At 49.2% G+C, this 19,645-nt stretch overlaps 1 protein-coding gene across 1 annotated transcript in view; it reads right to left on the reverse strand.

Moving 5' to 3' along the window:
* Clic5 (chloride intracellular channel 5) overlaps positions 1 to 19,645 on the reverse strand; it is a 64,266-nt gene that overhangs the window by 20,955 nt on the left and 23,666 nt on the right. The window contains exons 2-4 of the mRNA XM_005389839.2: positions 10,733 to 10,842; positions 5,763 to 5,888; positions 3,975 to 4,081 (exon numbers count right to left, since the gene is read on the reverse strand). Coding sequence (XP_005389896.1) covers positions 3,975 to 4,081; positions 5,763 to 5,888; positions 10,733 to 10,842 — 343 coding nt within the window. The remainder of the gene's footprint in view (positions 1 to 3,974; positions 4,082 to 5,762; positions 5,889 to 10,732; positions 10,843 to 19,645) is intronic.

A 19,645-nucleotide genomic window follows, 5' to 3' on the forward strand; every position in this document is an offset into this window, starting at 1 on the left:
AGAAGTATGTGCCTTTTATAGGGGTGGAAGGAAGGTAGGGACATGAGGCGGGAAGATTTTAATAAATATCTGTGATCAAAGTTCTCTGGCCATCTTGCACCTCAGTGGGCAAAGTCTTTAAAGTGTCCAGAGTAAATTTTTGGGTTTCTGCAGATGTCCCCAGGACTAGCAACATTCCTTGTCCTCTCTTATCATCTTTCCTGTTCTTGCCCATGACAGCTTTGGTGCTGAGCTGAGTTCCCTGCAGAGTAGTGCCTCTGCTGGCAAGCAGGATGGAGGCTGGAGAGTCAGGTCCGTTTTGAAACTGCCAGGAGATGTGTGTGGTCCAGGAGCCCAGGAAGACTGGGGAAGCCCAAGACCCAAAGCGGCAAATGATACACAGGTTCCAGGTACAGAGATTGAGATGGGGACTTTTCTAGAACCCTTGTGAGAAAGAGAGGAGTGGATGGACTTCTCTTGACATCTTGGAAACTGCAAAAGGGTGGAGCAAGGAGGTGGTGAATGTGAACGGAACAGGTGAGATCTCAGACTGACAATCTCCATGCTCTCTCCTCTCCAGCCGGAAAGGAAGTGGGCGAAGCATATGAAAATATGACACTTTGATCAAAAACAAGGGCGGGGATTCTGGGCAGGAATGGTGACTGTGTCTGAGGGAAATGGGATAGGGCTGGAGGAAATAAAAAGGGACCTACAAATTTGTTAATAGGACTAGCCTGCTATGAAACTCTTTTCACTGTGATTTCTTACCTTTGTCTGTTTAAAATTTTTTACAAAATGTTAATAAGAATGGTGAGTCAAAGATGCACATTCAGCCTGTTCGTTCATTGTCTGGAGCTCGAAATGTGTACAGAGCAGGAAATAAACACTGAGAATTGATATGATTGAGACGTAAGGAAAAAGAGAGATTGTGAAAAATAAAGTAAAACATGGTATTTGATGCCTAAAGTATGGTAAGCTGCTAAAATGAATTCCTGGAAAGCCACGAGATTTGGGAGAGGCAGGGAAAGTCTGTTCTGACCACAGTTTGAGAGAAGGAAATGCAAAAGGTGAGATGAGAATTTGGAGGGAGAGGTCTCAGTCTCAGAGGAGATGGGAAGTGGAGGGGACCTGTGAAAGAGGGTGCAGAAGAGACCCCTGTGGGAAAGGGAGGACCCCAAAGCCAGAGTGATGTCCCAGGCAGAGCACATGGAGGCTGGGATGTGGGGGGATGAAAGCTGCTAGGAGCAGGGAGCCTATAGCCATCCAGTTCCCCTGGGCATCACAGAGGAAGAAGAAGGAACAGATGGGACAGGCATTTCCAGGGACTCTGGGGAGAGAGAAGGCGGCATGGTAGGGGAGTGGTTGGGGAGGTGGCGTCTGGTGCCATTGCTATACTCTGCCCCAAGGCTGGGAAAATGGACAGGGCAGTGCTCAGGGTGACCGAGAATCCTAGGGATGCTACAGATGTGTGCAAAGGATAGAGCACACTTGTGCGCTCCTCAACCATTCGCGCCAGCATCCTAGCAACCTCTGAGAACAGACCAGAGGGAGAGCTGTTCCCTGCTGGACAGAACCTTGCATGCGCCCTGGAGAGGGACCCTGCAGCCACACTGAGTGCAGGGCTGCTCCCCCCGCTTCCACCAGGGCAGGGCGACCCATGCTTTAGAACCAGGCCTCCTATCTGCTGTTGTTATCGTTCATGCTGACAGGGCAGAAAAGGCCCTGTATGTGCATGGGGACTGGCTGGGCTCTGCTCAGGAGAAAAACTGACTCATAAAATGAGTGATCTGAAGAAAGGCCTTTGGGAAGCAGCTGCGGAGCCGGACACCCCTGGAAGGCATGGCAAAGCCTGCAGAGGAAGCTGGGGCGGAGGTTGATGTCTCAAGGTGGGGCCATGGACTGTCCCCCATGCAAGCGTCATGCTGGCTGGAATCACAGGCGGCACTGGGCCCCTGGCAGGAGTGATGCCAGAACCTCTGTCCCCCTGGGCCCTGGTGACCACAGTGGGGGTGTGGGTGGGAGGAGTGAGGAGAGGGCAGTTACAGCCACAAAGCAGGGATAAGGGGTTCCTGTTCAAAGGATGACGCTATTCCTTTGGGAAGCAGAAACCCAGAGCTCAAAAATGTGCAGTAGAGTCAGGGGTGACAGAGTCACAGGGGCAAAACTCATTACAGACAAAAACAGGGTGAGACAGAAGAAGGGAAACAACGACAACTGGACAGCGTTGAGTTTTCAGGAAATTGGTACACGGCATGCTGTGGAAACTCTTGCTCCGGCTTTGGGGACCTGAGAACTGTAAATACGGGTAATGTGTAAATACCATTTATAATTCAAGAAGTCTGGATGCTCAGATGAGAAAATCGTTCAGAGGGCGCTCTGATGAGTACAAGGAAGATGTTTGTGGTGAAGGTGAAGGATGTGAAGTGTGGGGGCTGGAGCCAGAGCTGTTCCGCCTCCCCCCGCCCCCCCCCGGGGAGAGGGAGAGGTCAAATCAATGCGCTGGGCCCAGACAGGGGCAGCTGTGTTCTTTCCCACAACAACGTGCCACCAGCTGGGGGACTGAACATGAAAAGATGACAGAAATCAGACCCAAGTGTCACCCAGCTCTCTCCTCGCCTTTCCCAGCCTCTGCAAAGCCACAAGCTCTGCGCCTGAGACCCCATGGCTCCAGCTCCACCTCCAGCTTCAGAGGTTCATGTGCCTCTCCTCCGTCTCTGCATCTGAACCCTGAGGTCTTTTCCTTTCTTTCTTTCTTTTTGAGACAAAGCCTGGGTTCAAACCTGAGATTCTCCTGCCTTAGCCTCCCAGAATGCTCCTGGGCATGAGTTACCACACCCGGCTTTTCCTGTTCTTTTGAGGACTCCTGTTATTGGATTTTAGCAGTCATACTGGATCTACTATGATCTTATCTTAGGATCCTTAACTAATTACATCTGCAAAAATCCTATTTCCAAGTAAAGCCCAGTTGAGCATGCATTTCTGGGGATCACTCCAACCCACTATAGGATCCAGCTACGCAATGAAACAAGAGTACCACGGATATTTAAAATATTTCTACCTCCTTCTCGTCCCAAGTCACCTTTGTCACAGTGCTGCCACACGTGCCTATAAGGGTGGTCATGCCCACAGGGCCGAATCCCAGCTGCTGGCTGGCTCTGCAGGCTCTGGCGGCTCCAGTCTCTGTACCTGGCTTTCCCTGCCCTCCCAGAGTTCTCTATTCTGTGACCTCACATAACTGGTTCCCCTTGATCTTTACGACCCTGCTGTGAGAAGCGTCCTCAAAGAAGCTCAGCTAAATTCTTCCCTGGGACTTTTTCCCTTTCACCTGACAGCTCACACATTGGTCCTTCCGACTCCTTCCTATAGCCCAGCATATACCTCTTGTCTTGTTTGGCCTTTTGTGACTCAGAGCCTCTCCCGCACTGGCCAGGTGTCTTTTTCCTTTTCCAACTCCAAGTCTAGTTCTGTGCTGAATGAGGCGCCGAAGTGCTGTGGGCTTAAGGAAGGGACCCAGGCCTCTGAAGAAGGCGGGCCAGGAGCCCCAGAGCCAGATGGAGAGGATGAGGCTCTGAGAATCCTCCCTGATCCCCTGCACACCTGGGGAGGGAAAATGCAGAGTGGTGCCCTTTCGTCTACCGTGGTGTTGGCCTGGCACACATCCGGAAATCTCACAGGAACCACAAGGGAATGGGCAGGTGTGTTCCAGTGTGAACAGGTCCACCAGTCTGGGACAACGCACGGTACCAAGGACTCTTGTACAGTGTGTCATGCAGACCCCTAGGTCAGCACTGAAGCCCCTCCTGTTCCTCACACCAGCTAAGCAGCAGTTCTACCAATCCTGAGCCCGGGTCCAGGAGGCTGTGAATGGCAAATGACAGGCAATGTTGGTCCAGATGCTTCTCTGGCCCGAGTACCTGATGTGCCCCTGGGAAGCGGAAGCCACCCCGGGCAGTGACAGACACATCCAGGGGCTCCTGGTGGGCCCTGTCACTCACCCGCATTGTTCTGCTGCTTGGTGTTTTTGATGTAGGCAGAGAACTTGGAGAAGATGTCGATGCCCGCAGTGTTGGACTCCCGGTGTTTCGCGGCCAGTTTGGGATACCTGGAAGGAAGATGTTCAGCTCTGTGAGCTGTGAGCCTGCAGCCCAGGAAAGGCGAACCTGTCCCTGTCACTAGGTCCCCTTTCTAGCAGGACCCGCTTACCTGTGTGTATGCTCAGAGTGTGCTCACAATGAAGACTGACGCTGCTGCCCCAGTGAAAGACCCAGATCTTGCTGCTGGCTCGTTGCCTCTGCACTGGCAAGCCTGACATGTCCCCTCTCCAAGCCCAGTGCCCGTCCCTGGAAGCTGTGATAGGATCCCAGCTTCACAGAGCCAGGCAACACCACACCTGAGCTCCTCTCCCAGGAGACCCCACAGTCCTCTCCTGAACCAGCCTCCTCCCGTAAGTACTGCGTGTGACAGTGAGAGCAGAACCTACCCAGCTCCATCTGCAGGGTAATGTTTCCCCTCCTTTCTGTGTCACCCCCAAAAGTCTTTACTTCTTTTGTCATATTTTTTCTCCTCAACTGGCTCATTAGCTAGGTCTGTCATTCTTGGGCCATGCAGGGTGACTGTTTAGTTTTGGAAATGCCCTGTTGGAGTCACTAGGGTTCATTTAAACAGGTGCTAGCTGTTAGAGAACTTTGAGGACTCCTTGGATCATAGAACTTGGGCTGAAAAGGACGCAGAGACCCCATAATATCACCCTTCATTTTAGAGATGAGAAAAAAAGGAGGCGCTAGGAGGGACAGACTCGTCCGTGGTCCCGGGATGAGGTCTACAGCTGGTGAAGAGGCGGCCTGAACTGGGTCTCCTGACTTGATTCTACATCTTAGACCCTCTGGACACTCCAAGAGATGAGATGCTGGGCTGGCTCGTCCCCACCACCAGGCCCCAAGGCCTCCTTGTCCAGCACTGGCTGGGTCCATGACTCAAAAGGGATGGATGTTAGTCTCATTTACAAATTGACTTGAAATTTCCTGGACTCGTCATTACGACACCAAATGCCCTGTGGAATCAAATGTGAGTTTAAAGAGTTGTTGGAATGTTTGGGTGTGGTTTGGGGGAAAAGGCTCCCACGGTGTCTGAGCTCCCTGGCAGTCTTAAAACAGTGGTGTGACAAGAAGCATGCGGCAGGGAGTGCAGCTGACAGGTTTGGAGTTCTGCTGCCTCCTGGAGAAGCACAGGGTGAGAGTGTCCTGATCTGAGGCCCAAGCACACAGGCCACCCACCTCTGCCCCCCAGCCCAGGTTGGTGGGGATACAGCCAGGCTGTGGCTGGGCCTGTAGTGTCTACATAGACCTGAGCACTGGCTTGGTGACAGTTCCTGGGAGGTCATGCAGCCCCATCTGCTGAGCACAAAGTTATCTAAGTAACACTCTTGTGGGGTGTATGGGACAGTCAATGGTCTCACTCAGCCACTGTCTGCTATGGAAGTTTTTATAGTTCTGAGGTTCTGCTCCTAGGGAATCTGGGTCACTGCATCACTAACATAGCAGGCGTGTGCTGGTAAAGCTTCCTGCATTAACTGCAGTCCAGAAAAAGGACCTGGATCAGACAGAGCCTAGCTCAGGGCAGGTGACATGGGCGGAGAGAGAGGGGCCTAGCCCTGCATGGAGATTGGAAACTTCAGAATCTGGTGGAACAATGCTGAATGTGATCATGACCCTCCTCAGCAAGACCATGCAGGGACACAATCACCCCTTCCCTTCCATCCAATCCAGAAAGAATCTGCTCAGTACCTTTCGGGGGTCAAGGTCTCCTCCAGGAACTCCTCGATCTTGTTGACATCTGTCTTCACTTCCCCGTTGAAGGTCAGGAAGGGTGGGTGGGTGCCAGGGGCAAGGTTGTGCAGGTCGGCTGGCTTTCTGCAGAGAGCAAGAGTCAGGTGTTGTTGGCCTATGCCGGGCAGAGTCCCATCCCGGGAAGCCTGAGATTGACTGTAAAGTAGATCTGTGCTGCCCAGCACACCTGGTAGTAACACAGATGTAGTGTGGGGTAGGGGAAGAGGGGCTGGAGGAAGCACTAGAGGATGGACACGATGTGATAGGAAATCTTCCCAGGAAGGCCAAAGCCGCAGGTGAGTACTTGGAAGAAAGTGGAGAGGGTCACAGGCGACTCTAGCTTGGCTCCCAGCTTTCCTTCTGCAGCGGGAGCTGGAGCCGCACCTGGCTTTCAAAAGTTCACTAATTATTCTGACAAAAATACACTGAGCATCATTCCAAACCTTAAAAATGAATGAGTTGGGGCCGGGGATATAGCTCAGCACCATAAGGCCTGCCTGGCAAGTGCAAGGTCATGAGTTTGATTCCTGGCACACCCCCCCACACACACACACAAAAGAATGAGCTGGATCACACTTTTATCCTAGGAAATAGCTTCAGATACCAAAAGGAGGATCTTGGACTATTTGTTCAAGGTCAAGCATTCTTGTCCTGTGTAAATTAAATGTACTATTTCAGAACTGAGCATAACATTGATCAGCCTCTTTTGACAGACTCAAAAGAGCGTTTTTTCCACCCATAAACAGCCCCCGATATGGCCTCTTGATATCTGCCTAAATGCACAAACTATTAGATTGAAAAACAATTTTAGGCTGGGGATATAGCTCAGCGGCACAAGGAAGTACCTGATAAGTGCAAGGTCCCGAGTTTGATTCTCGGTACCATGGAAAACAATTTTAAAAAACAATAAAGTAGAGGCGCAAAGGCATTTGATGGTTACCTTTCTAATACAGACACAGTAGTCCAGGTGGACAGATCCAAGTTTCCTGAGTAAAAAGGTATCTAGGAGACAGCCTTAAACTGAACACCGAGGGAAAGGCCTAGAGGAAAATGCCTAGACCTCACATTTAGGAGAGAGATCCTCATGATTACATAAAGAAAATTTCATTTCTAATTTAAAAAGGAGTGATTTTAGCTTCACAATTAGAATAGTCTGGAGTTTGCTAAAAAGCTTCAGTCCTATTCTTATTTTGAGGATACTTCTAATTGTTCTGGAAGGTAGTCATTGTCCTTCAAACATTTAAAAACTCGTGTTCTACATAAAAATTATGCTCTACATAAAAAACTGAAAATGCTCCCTAAATTAGATATTGTACTTATCTATTTTTTCTTATTATTGGTACATGTTTGCAGTACATACTGACTGCATGTATCTTGACAATACAAAATACATCCCAATGCTTTTCTTTTTTAATTCCCTTCCCCACTCTCCCCGATGCTTCAGAGCATTATGAATTTTACGAATAACGCTACCTAAGTGTAACCTTAAGTTATAAATAATCCACTTTTTCAGTAAATATATCTTCTGTTTTCTAATGGGACTCAGCTAGAGGATTTGCTTTATGAACGTTATTTTTCCTGTATAGCAAGCTGTGCTGGGACTGGTAGGATCTTTTCTGGGAAGCACATATAGGATAAAGAGCACATTCAATGCCTAAGAAGAAAGAAAGTGTCTTCATGTGCCTGGAGGATTCTGGGTCTGACACTTAGATCAAAGATAGCCAGGGCAACAAGGAATTGTCCCCCTGCGGAAGACCAGATGGGAAAGACGGGTGTCTGTAGAGGTGGAGGATGGACTCCTGGGACACATGTCTGGTCAAATGAAGGGATACCCTGTGGCTTTAGGGTCTGCATTCAGACATGGCTATGCTAAATGTGGCCCTGCTCTGTGCCAGCAGGCAGAACCCTGGCTATCTATTGAGGGGAATTCTGGTAACCACCATGGAAGGGAGGCTTTGGTGGGGGCTCTGTTAATGCCAGGATGATTCTGGGATCAGCCAGGTAGTCAAACGCAAGAGCAAGATGGTGCAGAAGGGGGAGGAAGGGTTGGCAGATCGGGGCTGTGCTAAGAAGGGGAAGTTAGGAGAGGTGTGAGGTGACCTGCAGGAGCCCCAGAGCCCCAGAGCTCCCTTGACGCAGCCACCTGTCTCTCGTAGCCAGGATAGAAAACACTAGAAGGTGGTGAAAGGTGAACAGGGCAAAGGCACCTGTAAGAAACAAATTCCGGGCATAGTCAGCTGGGGAGGGGACAGGAAGAATGTCAATGACTGGCCACCACTCCCAGTGGCTGTGCTGGCAAACACACAGGCTGCGGCTCAGAACTTGAGAGGGAAAATATGTCTAAAATCCAGCTGACTGCGTCCCTGTGTTTACTTCATGTGTGTCCCTCCTTCGCCCCATGAAAGCACATTCTTTCCTGGCTCCTCCCGGCACTGGTGCTGACACAACTTGCAGGGAAGCTTGGAAGTTTTGTTTGCCTGTGGTCACCTCTCTGTATCTTAAGGCTGTCGGGATTCAGGATGGTTGCGGTGTGGCTTTGAAGAATAGCAGACACAAGTGGAGGTCTTGTGGTCAGCTGGGTGTGACCCTAACTACAAGTGCTCCCCATGACCCTCCTAACCCTGTCCTCATCACTGTTCTGTAGATTACTGGTCACTATTTTATCTCTTCTGCAGAGATGAGGAACTAGGGTTAAGAAAAAGGGCTCAGAAAATGTCAAGGCAGCTCAGCCAGTGAACACTGGGTCCCGCACAAGAAATTAGTTTTCCTAGAGGTCAGGTGATGTGTATGTGCAGGCAGCATGAAAGATTCCTTACTTACAAAACTGGGGAGATGCTGTCCTCTGAGCAGTGCTGGTGGGACCAGGTGCCAGCAAGTGGATGATGCTGGGCTGGGGGCTCCTTCCCTCCCTGGCCTCCAGTGGAACACAGGTGTCATCTTAGAGACAATGATCTGAGAGCCTGGATTTCCCACCAAGGCAGCTAGCTGTCCTTTCTAACTGTGCAGAAGCTCTGCTCTTTCCAGTTAAAGGCAGATGCTAACTGTGTGGCCAGCATGAGCTCAGAGGCACTACCAGAGAGCCCGTGAGCGGCTGGGGAGCCTGAGAAACATCAACATGGTCCGACCTATCCTTAAGGGGTCTGTGGTAACACATGAAGGTTGACACAAACTTCCTAACTGCGGTGCTCTGAGAAGCACAGGTTTAACCCAGGAGATTCTGGCATGAGCGGCAACCCCTCTAATGTCTAGCTGGGCACCTTGGGTGAGGTTCTGAGTGTGCGTGTCACTGTTCCCATGTGTAACGAGGGGGAGACTGCCTTCTCCATAGGGCGCTGGTGTGGGTGTATTGATGGGAAAGCCCTCACCGGCTTGCAGCATGAAGGAAATCGAGCTTGTGGCAGGGTGATGTGCAGCCTGGCCCATGGGTGCTGCTGAGTCAGGAGAGAGCTCATTTCTGGGATGACACTGAGCCTGGGGCCAGGCATTCTGCAGAGACAGAAGAGGGCCTGTGTAGACAAGGGATGCAAGCTGCCAGGAGAGCAAGAGCGGCAGCAGGTCATTCACCTGGCAGGTGAGCAGGATGCTGGGAGAGAGAGCTGGGGACAACAAAGGACAGGAGGAAGAGGACTTTGGGGCATCCATTCTGTGCACTGTGGGAAGCAGCGAAGGTTTTGGAGCAGGGGAGACCCTTGACTAAGGCACTGCTTGAGCAGGAATCGCCCGGGGATAATAAAAGCCTGGGGAAGCAGGGAGGGATGGAGGAGAGAGAGGATCTAGAAGGGTGAAGGAAGGAGACCGGTTTGAAGAACGAGATAACAGAGTTTGGCGGTGCTGAGATCGGAGCCAGGACCAGGCATGGGCTTTGAGCAGGGAACAGAGATCACGGGGGTTGGAAGACAGCACTGAGAGGGGAGAGAGAGAAGTTGGGGGGTTGGGGGTTGGGAAAGAGAAGAGCAAGGACATTGTGACAAGAACCACCTCAAAGGAAAAGGGTGACAATTTTAGACATACAGACTGTAAAGCAGGGCTAGAACATCCCAGTGGAGACATCTGGATGGTAGCAGGGAGCTGAGTATTGAATAATTCATACCAAAATGACAGGGAGGCCATGCCAAGCCCACCGGGGAAGCGGATGCACAGGCTGAGCGCTTGGAGCGAGGCAAAAGCTGCTCCACAGTTAAAGGCCAGGTGGAGAGAGGGGCAGACACATTCTGGGAAGGGCAGAGGTGTAGCTCTGGGATTGGAGGATGCCTGGTGCTTCTAACAGCTACTAAACAGCACTTTCAAAGCAGAACATGAGCCAGCCATGGTGGTGATGCCTATATTCCCAGCGCTCAAGAAGCCCGAGGCAGGAGGATTACAAATCTGATCGCAGCCTGGGCAACTTAGTGACTTGGAAAAACTCTGTTTCATATGAAAAATAAAAAGGGTTGGAAATGTAGCTCAGTGTGAAGGCCCTGGGTTCAATCCCCAGCACCCAAAAAAACCCAAAAATAATAAAAATTAAATCGGAAAGCAAGCCCCTCTTTACCTGGGCCCATAATTTAGGCCTAATACACTAAGGACCTGAGAAGATGTAACAGCATGGGAAGTGAAGGCTTAAGTCTCACCTGAGTCCTGCCGAGGCCCTGGGAATGGTGGCATTGCCCTCCAGGGGCAATAACTTTTGAGTCCTGAGATGCCTGCTCCTGTCTCCCCACCGGACACTCTTAGCTATACCCAGCATCCTTCTTTACTCTTTTTCACAATTTGGGCAGCAAGGGATGTGCTCAGCCCCAGAAGACACCGCGTTTACAGCCTCCCCATCCCTGGGTGTCTCGGGGGACACTGATCCCGACAGGAGGTCCAAGCCAAGGCAGCAGGGACCACTTGAGGCTCTACCTTCTGTCACACCATGAGTCCAGTGCTCAGGGACATGGTGTCTTTACCTTTTCAGATCCACAGTGGTGACATTGAACACAACGCCTTTCAGCCAGAGGATCATGAAGAGGCGCTGGGAGAAGGGACAGTTGCCGATGCTTTCCCCGTCAGTGCCCGCCTGGAGGGACAATAAGCAGAAGACTGAGTGGACACATCCCTAAGCAAGGAGGGCATTTGATTACAAAATGCAGATGCTTGTATGAGGGGGGATCATGCCACAGCCCACCTTTACAGCCCGTGTCATCTCATCTCTATTTTTCTGGTCCCTTTGTAGCGCAGTGCTAGGGCTCAGTAAACTCATCATGAACTGAACTGAGTTTCAAGCACAGGAAGTTCATGGAATCACAATCTCTTAAACCTACAGAGCCCTGGAATCTTAGAGGAAAAAAAGGTCCTCCAACAACACATACTCTGCCACAGGTGGTTCCAGAATATTCCAGGTGATTCCAGAACATTATATCTCCAAGTAACCATCCCCAAGTAATCTCCACCAGTGAGTGAGACCGCAGAAGTCCCCAACTTTTGTGCTGTCCTTGGTGACATTTAGTGAGTAGACTTAGCTACTCCCATGAAGCCTCAGTGCAACTGCCGGTTCATGTGCAAAATAAGTGTCACTCAAGCCACTGAGTCTGGGTGGTTTGTCACTAGGTAAATCACCCCCCCACACACACACACACCCAGCTACAGGTTCCATAGTCACCTTGCAGGGTGATGATAAACCTGGGAAATAAACTATAAAAACACAGTATTCACTTTATAAAGCTACAGCTGTTGTCTTGATGACCACAGATGACAAACATTTAGGAATAGTTCATTAAGCATGCCTGTCGGTGACACACTATGCCTTGGAGAAGAGTTAGGGGACCACTCTGTGACAGCACAAATCTCAACAGTAGCTTGGCATTCAGGGATCTGTGTTGGATCCACAGCTCCCACAGAGAAAGCACACATGGGAAGAATCACAGCCACTGCCACTGGCTGCGGGGACGCTCCCCAACTAGGTCAGCCATGCATTGACCATGAAGGGAGACAGGAAGGTGTCTATCTGCCCAGCTGCTGGCATGTGTCCATTCTGAGGCCACTGAGTATCTGTGCATAGCAACATTCTCCAACCAAACATCTTTTTCTAAGGGTCCAGGAATCAAGCACGAGGACTAGAACCCAAGGAAGGCAGGGGAGTGAAGCTCAAGGGTCAGGCATAGGACAGTTTGTCCAAAGCTTGCTGTGGGAGCCCAGTGGAAGTCTGCACTCTCTCCACATCTGGGAAGCTTGTTGCAAATATTTAAGGGACTGTCATGCTGTGTGTTAGACCTGATTATGCTTGGCTCAGGAAAGCTGAAAGCTGGACTTCTTCCATTTCAGAAACATACCAACACAAAGAAAACCAAAGAAGGATGCAGACCCTCTGCTCTACTTAGAGCCCTTTCCTCATGGGTTTAACTTAAAGAAGGGATCTTCTCATCCAAGGCTCCACCAGACAGTCCCAGTCCTCAAGGAGGAAGCATGTTTTCCACTTAATTAGGCCACTGTCAAAACTTTTGCTTTCCTCCCTTGACCTGTTCTTTATTTGTTATCCAAGATGCTATAAAAATGAGTTCCAGCGTTTAATCATGAATCCATTTTTCCGGCATTCATGGAATGAGTTTGTGATTCTTAAAATCTCTGTAGTGAACAAAGGTATCTCGACATCAGCTGTTTCTCCTATGATGTTTGGTGTGTATGATTCCTCAGCTGCTAGTCATCCTCCCTCTGCTGTGGTTGAGCTGGAGTCAATAGGATAAGCCATTCTGGAAAGATATTAGAGAAATCACAAAGTCTAACATCCTACATCTCAGTTGGGCAGAGTTCAGTTCTCACCAGCCCCCAAATTTAGAAGTGTAATAGACTAAAAGATTCTAATGCCAAATCAAATATGAATCACTAGATATATGAAGGGCTTCTTAAGTCTGGGACCTTGAGAAAATCTGCACAGAATTAGTGTTTTAAATTGTCAACAAAGCAGGTAGAGAGAACATGAAGTTTCTCCTCTAATGTTCATGGTAAAACATGGTGACTGGCCCCACTCTCTGCTGTTCCAAAAAGATTCATCTGGAGAAGAGCTCAGCTTTCTACCTGTTCCTTGCATGGTTCTACAGGTGATTCTCATGCTCAGCTAGGACCCATGGCTTCCAGTCTAATGAGGATGTACAGATTGGCACAGGAGCTTGGTGGGGTCTCAGAGTCCCTGGGCTGGGATGGATGTGGGCGAGTAGTTGGGTCAGGTGTCCCAGGAGTGGGTGTTGCTTCCCTTGACTCTGTTTCCTGTTTCCCTTTCTACACTGGAAACTCCTTCATGACACAGCTCATCCTCCCTGAGCTCCAGTTTGTACTGTCCTCCCTCACCTTCCCTTCCTGCATGGGGCCTGAGGGAGGGCACCATTTTGAATTAGCTGGGAGCAGAGAGCACTTGGATAAAAACACCTGGAGAAGCTCAAGTCAGTGCCGCCATATGCAATGCCAAGAACTCCACTTGCCAACGGATATCTTCATGACTGCTCCCCCTCACAGGGCTCCTAAGCTCTGCCCAGTGGTCCTCCCCCAGGGTGGCAGAAAATACTGTAACCATATCCAGCCATCCTAGCCACTGAGCCTAGCTCTCCTGTGGTCAGTGCAGCCATGATCACAGGCACTCAACCACCTTGTGTCTCTCTAGCTGCTTTCCTTTCGAACTATGGCTAGAAGATTTGCTTCTTCTGAAATGCAGTGTCCCATTTGGCTTTCCTGGATGTCTGGGGTAGAAGGAGGCTTTAGCTCCACTCTCAGCTGTGGTTGTTGCCTAGCCACTTTGGGACAGCTGGTCTGATACAGCCTGATGTGGCCTCACCAAGGAAATGGGAAGGTGGGCAACAGGAGCATCCTAGAGGTCTCAAAACCAGGTAGGGATTTACCTCTTCAATCCTAGGTGAGGCCCAGCCAGCTTGGTACCTCAGTGCCTCACAATGAGAAGCTCATACAGCAGGTTCCCCTAACAAAGGACTGGCATTTCTTGTCATTGAAAATTCTGTATTTACAACGACCTCATGCCTGTAACCCCAGCTACTTGGGAGGCTAAGGCAGGATGACCCCAAGCTCAAGGGCAGCCTGGGCCTTTACGAAAGACCTGTCTCAAAAAATAAAGGTGGAGGGGTACTGCAGCTCCACAGTAGAGCACTTGCCCGCCATGTACAATGCTTGGGTTCAATGTCCAGGACTGCAAAACAGAAATTTAAAAGAAAAATAACCACAGGGTTGGTTGGAAGGTGAGAAGGGCAGGGCATACAAACAACACCACATTCCTCCTTTAATTAGTTTGGAGGTGGGAGACTTTTAAACATAAGTGCTGTGAATTTGGAGTAATCACTTTTCCCACACACACAGTAAGACACTTAGCCACGCAGAAGCAGGATGGTCCCTGACTTGGGTCCCCAGGTTGTCCTATAACAAGAGTGGCAGTGTAATAAAAAGCAGAGGAGCAGGAGTCCTGAGTTCTGAACTGAGTTTTGACACAAAGCATTTGATCTTGGACAAGTTATTTTTCCCCTCCAGGCCTTAATCTTTTTATTTTCGAAGTGGAGATGTTAGAATAGACGGTCATGAAAGACACTCTGGGATATTTCTAAACTATAGCTGGGAAAAGGTGAATATCACTGAATCTTTTATTTGCATCTAATAATTCCAGAATACCTTCTGGAATACCTTCTCCCTGAGCTTTCCTGGCTCATGGCTCAGGGTCCATGAATGTTTGCAAGAGGAAGGACCTGCTAGTGACACTAACCAGAGTTATATGTGCAAATTTACACTACCCAGAGTAGGCAAGCAGGTGGACTGCAGGTCAGGAGCCGCACTGTATGAGGGTCGGTCAAAATAAACAGTGAGTGTTTACACTTTAAAAATGTATCGCAACACGAGACACATTCCCAAGAATCCCTCAAAACCCTCCCCTTCCCTCTGAACACACATCCCATCGTTCTTGACACTTTATGAAGCAGTCCTGGAAGTTCTCTTTTCTGAGAATGTGGCTGCTGTATACCATCCCACAGGAAGGCGGGATTGTAAAAATGTGACAGTTTGTCCCTCTCCACCTGATCTGGCGCTGTGCAACTTCTGGCTCTTCTCCAAAGCCAAAATAACCAGGAAAGGGAAATGTTCTGAATCTACTGAGGACCCTGAGGTAGCTACGATAGCACAACTCAGGAAAGAGGGCTCCCAGAGCTGCTTCAGGAAGTGCCAAGAAACATGGGAGAAGTGTGTGTGAGGTGAGGGTAAGGATTCTGATGGGGATTCATGGCAATGTGTCTCTCACGATAATAAAAATGTTTTAATTTATACATTCAATGTAGTTTTTGATGCCTCTGTGTTAGGTGGGGGACATGAGCCCCTCCCTGCTGTCCTCTAGCACCTCCAGCCCATCACATTCTAGCACACTGTGTCATGGGGCAGCAGGAGCAGCACCCCTTCTGGAAAGCTGTCCCCCAACCTCTGTGCCTCTGAAGCTTCATTAAGCCCTTCACTCTTTATACTGGGCCAGCTGAGGTGAAGAGTCCAAAGGACTTTTCTGCAGCTGGGCAGGTAGACAATAGGTAGGGTGGGGTTTGTGGCTGGGTAGGTTGGTGGAAATCTCTATGGAGAGCATCTGTGTGCACCCTGTAGACGTGATCACAGAAGGCTGTGCTGTGCTTTGGGGTGCACAGCATCCCATGCGTGTCCTGGTGGCTGCGTCCTCGTAGAGTCACTGCTAAGAGGTGGAACCTGGAGGGAAGTCTTGGGAAGCGTTTGAAGCTGATCTCGAGGTGAGTTCATTATTCTTGGCAGGGGGTTGCTATACAAAGAGCAAGATGGGCCCCTCTCCTCACTGGATTCCTATCTTGCCATGTGGCTACTCTTGCATGGGCTCAGCCATGTGATGCCTTCTACTACCAGGTCCTCCCTGGAATCAGGGCAACACTGGCAGCAAGCCTTTGAGCTTCTGGATCTGTGAGCTAAATGAACCTTTCTCACTTATAAAGCCTCAGGCCACAGGTACTTTGTTATAGTAATAGACCATGGACTAACACAGACAGTGAAAAAGAGAACTGAGCCCTTCCAAAAGTCATCTTAAAAGACTTCCTGTGAACTCTTGCTTATCTTTCTGTTTACTCTCTTAAAAGAATAAAGTGCTGAAGACACAGGAAGAAAAATTCTATATTATGATAGGGTCTAAATTCTAATCAAGGTTTCTTTATCTCTAATGGGGAGGATTCATTCAGGGTAAAAACAAGGAGCAGAATCAAGCTGTAGATCTTGTACCAGATCCCTCCCCTCACATGTTCCAGTGATGGTGAGGACCTGGTGTTGTAGCCAGGGTTTACAAGGGAAAAGATTTAATACAGGACACATAATTTATAGGATTATTTTATAATATTCACCCAAAGAGTCAAATGCAAATGAGTGCAGGAGATCTGTCCACACACTAGAGACCCAAAGAATCCAGCTGAGGGCTTGGATTCACAGCAATGTCCTGCACGAGTCCAGCTGAAGAGCTAGAGCCCATGGCAATGCCCCCTACAAGTCCAGCTGGAGGTCTAGAGTCCACAACATGTCTCATACAAGTTTGTATCAAGGATCTGCACTGAGACCCAGAGGTCAGTGGTGAAAGCTATAAAGTCTGCACCAGTGGGATGAAGGATCTGTGCCAGCAGGCTGAGGGATCTGCCAGGAAGTGATGTTGAAGGTAAGGACTAGAGCTCCCCCAAAGAGGTCTACAGCCATCCTCAGTGACAACGAGGTTCCGAGCTCCTCCCATGATAAGAGCTGAGTTCATATCAGGAAAGCCAGTGTGACAGCTTCTCCAGGAAAATCAACAGCACAGCATCTTCCCCTCCAGTTCTCTTTTTATGCTGTTGGCAACAGTCCTCAGGTGGGCCTTCCTCACCCAACACCATGCTGACTCAGTTCAGCTAGGTGTTACAAGTTAACCATTAGTTAATCCACCACAACAGGTAACAGGTAAAAGGGAGCCCAGTTCCTGATGGAGGGTCACTCTCACCCAGTTCCTCCTGGTACTCTGCCCTCTGGGCCCATCTTGCCTTCCTCCTCTCTTCTATGCCACCACCGCAAGTATGGAGAAAGCTGGGCAACGCCACTGTGCCATAGGAAATGGTCCTGCGCTCCCCCCCCCCCCCCCCCACTACCAACGCCCCCCCCCCCCCCCCGAGTGCCCCACTGTGGAGCTCACCCTCCTGGTTGCCGCCAAGTGCCTGAGAACTCCGTGCAAAGACTGCACATCTCCTGCTTTTAAAAAGGGCTTTGCAAAACAACCTCACCATTACGGACATGGAAACAGAGCCAGGTTTTATGACAAGGAGACTCAATTTCATTTTGCTTGCCTTGAAAAAAAATCAGTCTGAATTTGTGCCTGGCAGAGTTATATGTGCAAATTTAGGTCGAGCTGTAATTGAAAAGGAGTCTGTCTTTTGTAAGTCTCTAGGCCAAAAGAGGAAATGAAAACCTTTTCCAAATGGCAGGCTAAGGCAGGAAATGTTCTATTTATTATACTCCCATAAAAAAAAAACAAAACCTATCCCAGCAATTATACCGCACACACAATAGTCCAGGCGTTCACCCAGGAAGCTACAACCTGAAAGTGGATTTCTCTGCAGAAAGGAAATTTTTCTAAGACCTACCATATATTTTTTTCACAAGTCCCCCTGTAGTTGGGGGACAAATTGCCCTTCAACTTCCTGCCTGACCAGTGGGAGCCCAAAGCATGCTACATGCTGGTCCCCGTTGTTTTGCAAGATAAAGGCATCCTCACACAAGTCACCGCTTCTATCTGCCTTCTGCATCCCTGCCCTTGAATTAGGGATGCCTGCATAAAGCCTACCCTGACATCCTCTGTTTTTCACCCTGCTCACTGTTCAGCTATGTTAATTGGGTTTGAAGAAGTTGAACGTGATCCTTACTTGTGAAGAGTTTTCATATAAACTTTCTACTTCATTCAGAGTAGCTGTCACAAAGATACAACTGTCCCCATGGGTTGACTCCAAACTAAGTGACATGCAGGAATTGTTCTTTCCCTCTACGAGATCCTTTCTGTAAATCTCAGAATCTGATACTATACTCTTGGGGTACCAAGCACCAAAAAAACTTGTTCTGTATCCATTCTATCCTGGGTGGGTCCCTGAAAGCAGCCATTTGGGGTGTTGATGCAGAATGCGTTGGTAGCTTTCCCTGAGATATCCCATCTGTAGGTCAAGGGTAAACATTTATGCAGTTCATAACAGTATGGGGTCTCCATTTCACTGGAAAGGACCAAATGGAGTAGTTGTGCCTATTTGCCAAAAACTGTATTATGGCCATCCACTCCCCTCACCAGCTCCGCCAAACAATTGCTACCCTAGCAAGCCAAAGTCACGGTACCTTCCCCTGACTTGCAAGAAACTCCCAAGGAAGGAAGCCTGCTATTGTTGGGCTATGTTTAGAATGGGAGATGACCTATAAGCAACAGCAGCCATCCATCTCATGTTTTGGATCAGGTCCTGTGATAAGGAACTGCAAAGAAGTTTTAAATTGTTCTCCATCTCCCAACACTTGGAGGAGATTCTGAGATCTCTAGAATCCTTGGGGAACCACATCAGCATCCTTTTCAATTGCAAATTTTGTGTACACCGCTGAACTTTGTGGAAACGAGAAATCTGCTGAAGAGCTAGAAGAAATGGAGCAAAAGTAGAACAAAAACAACAATTTCCCTCTTCTCACTGTGTGACATAGTTTGGGGCCAGACATACTCAGACTGAGACCTTGGCAGCAAAGAATATTCTGTGGGGCCGAAGAGAAATGAGGTCTTGGAAACAACTGAATGTGAGCAGAGTGTATGTCCATTGAGGACTTTACAGCATTTGCAGTTAGATACCCAGCTATGAGTGGGGATTTCTTCTCCCTGTCCTTTCATCTGGAATTTTCTTAAAAGATGGCTTGCATTGGCCTCAAAGCTGTCTCCCTTGTTTTAATGAGAATAGTAACAACTACCACCTGCTTCACAAGTTCCTCAAGGATCCCAGGGGACAATGCACAGGCCACGCCCAGAAAGGATGAAGGCAACAAATAGCACCCCTGCCTCAGTGCTTTGGAACAGTAGCTGGAATTTAATGTTCCACAGCTCTGGAGACTCTTGGGAAGATGAACACGACTCCATCCCTCAACTGAGCACCATCAGGAGGTCCCAGCCACAGCCCCAACAAGAAGACTCTCTGATAGGAGGAAATTCTCGGCTGTTGCCAGCCTTGCTACTCAAAGTAGGTCCATGGACCCTCAAAGTCCAAACCCTAGGAGCTTTTTAGAAATCTAGGTTCCCAAGCTCAGCCTGTATTTAAGGAATCTGAGACTGCATTTTTAGCAAGCTCTCTGTCTTGCTGGATGATTTATGCCTATTAGTGCTTGAAAAGACAGTGCTTTGCAATCTTTGGAAGACAACTACCTCACGCAGCACCAGAGTACAGACCTTCATAACTAGTGCCGTGGTCAGTGAAATCAGGCTTTCTAAAACAAATTATTTAAAACTGAGTCTCTGCACATCTGGATTTCACATAACTTCTGTTGAGGGCCAAAACAGCCCCTTTACTTTTGTACATAGTAATCTGGCCCTTCTGGTTTCTAAAAAAGTTGTCAGTGAACCTCAGCCAAATTTCTGTACCTTGTGCGGAGGAGGAGCCTGCTTGCAAGTGGCAGAGGCAGCCAGGTGCTGAAAGGGGACACTGGACTGCAATGGGAGCTGCGGTTGGATTATTTATGGAAATTCCATGACTTGGCTGATCTGCTAGAAGCCAGCTGTGCCCAGCATCATGGAGCAGGGTTGTCCCAAGCAGCTCCACCCTTGCCCAAGTTCCCTGCCTCTTTCCCATGGGAGCCAGATACTGACCCCTGCA

Source organism: Chinchilla lanigera, unplaced genomic scaffold (genome assembly GCF_000276665.1).
Source record: "Chinchilla lanigera isolate Chin_1 unplaced genomic scaffold, ChiLan1.0 scaffold00036, whole genome shotgun sequence".
In the NCBI taxonomy this organism is placed as follows: Eukaryota; Metazoa; Chordata; class Mammalia; order Rodentia; family Chinchillidae; genus Chinchilla; species Chinchilla lanigera.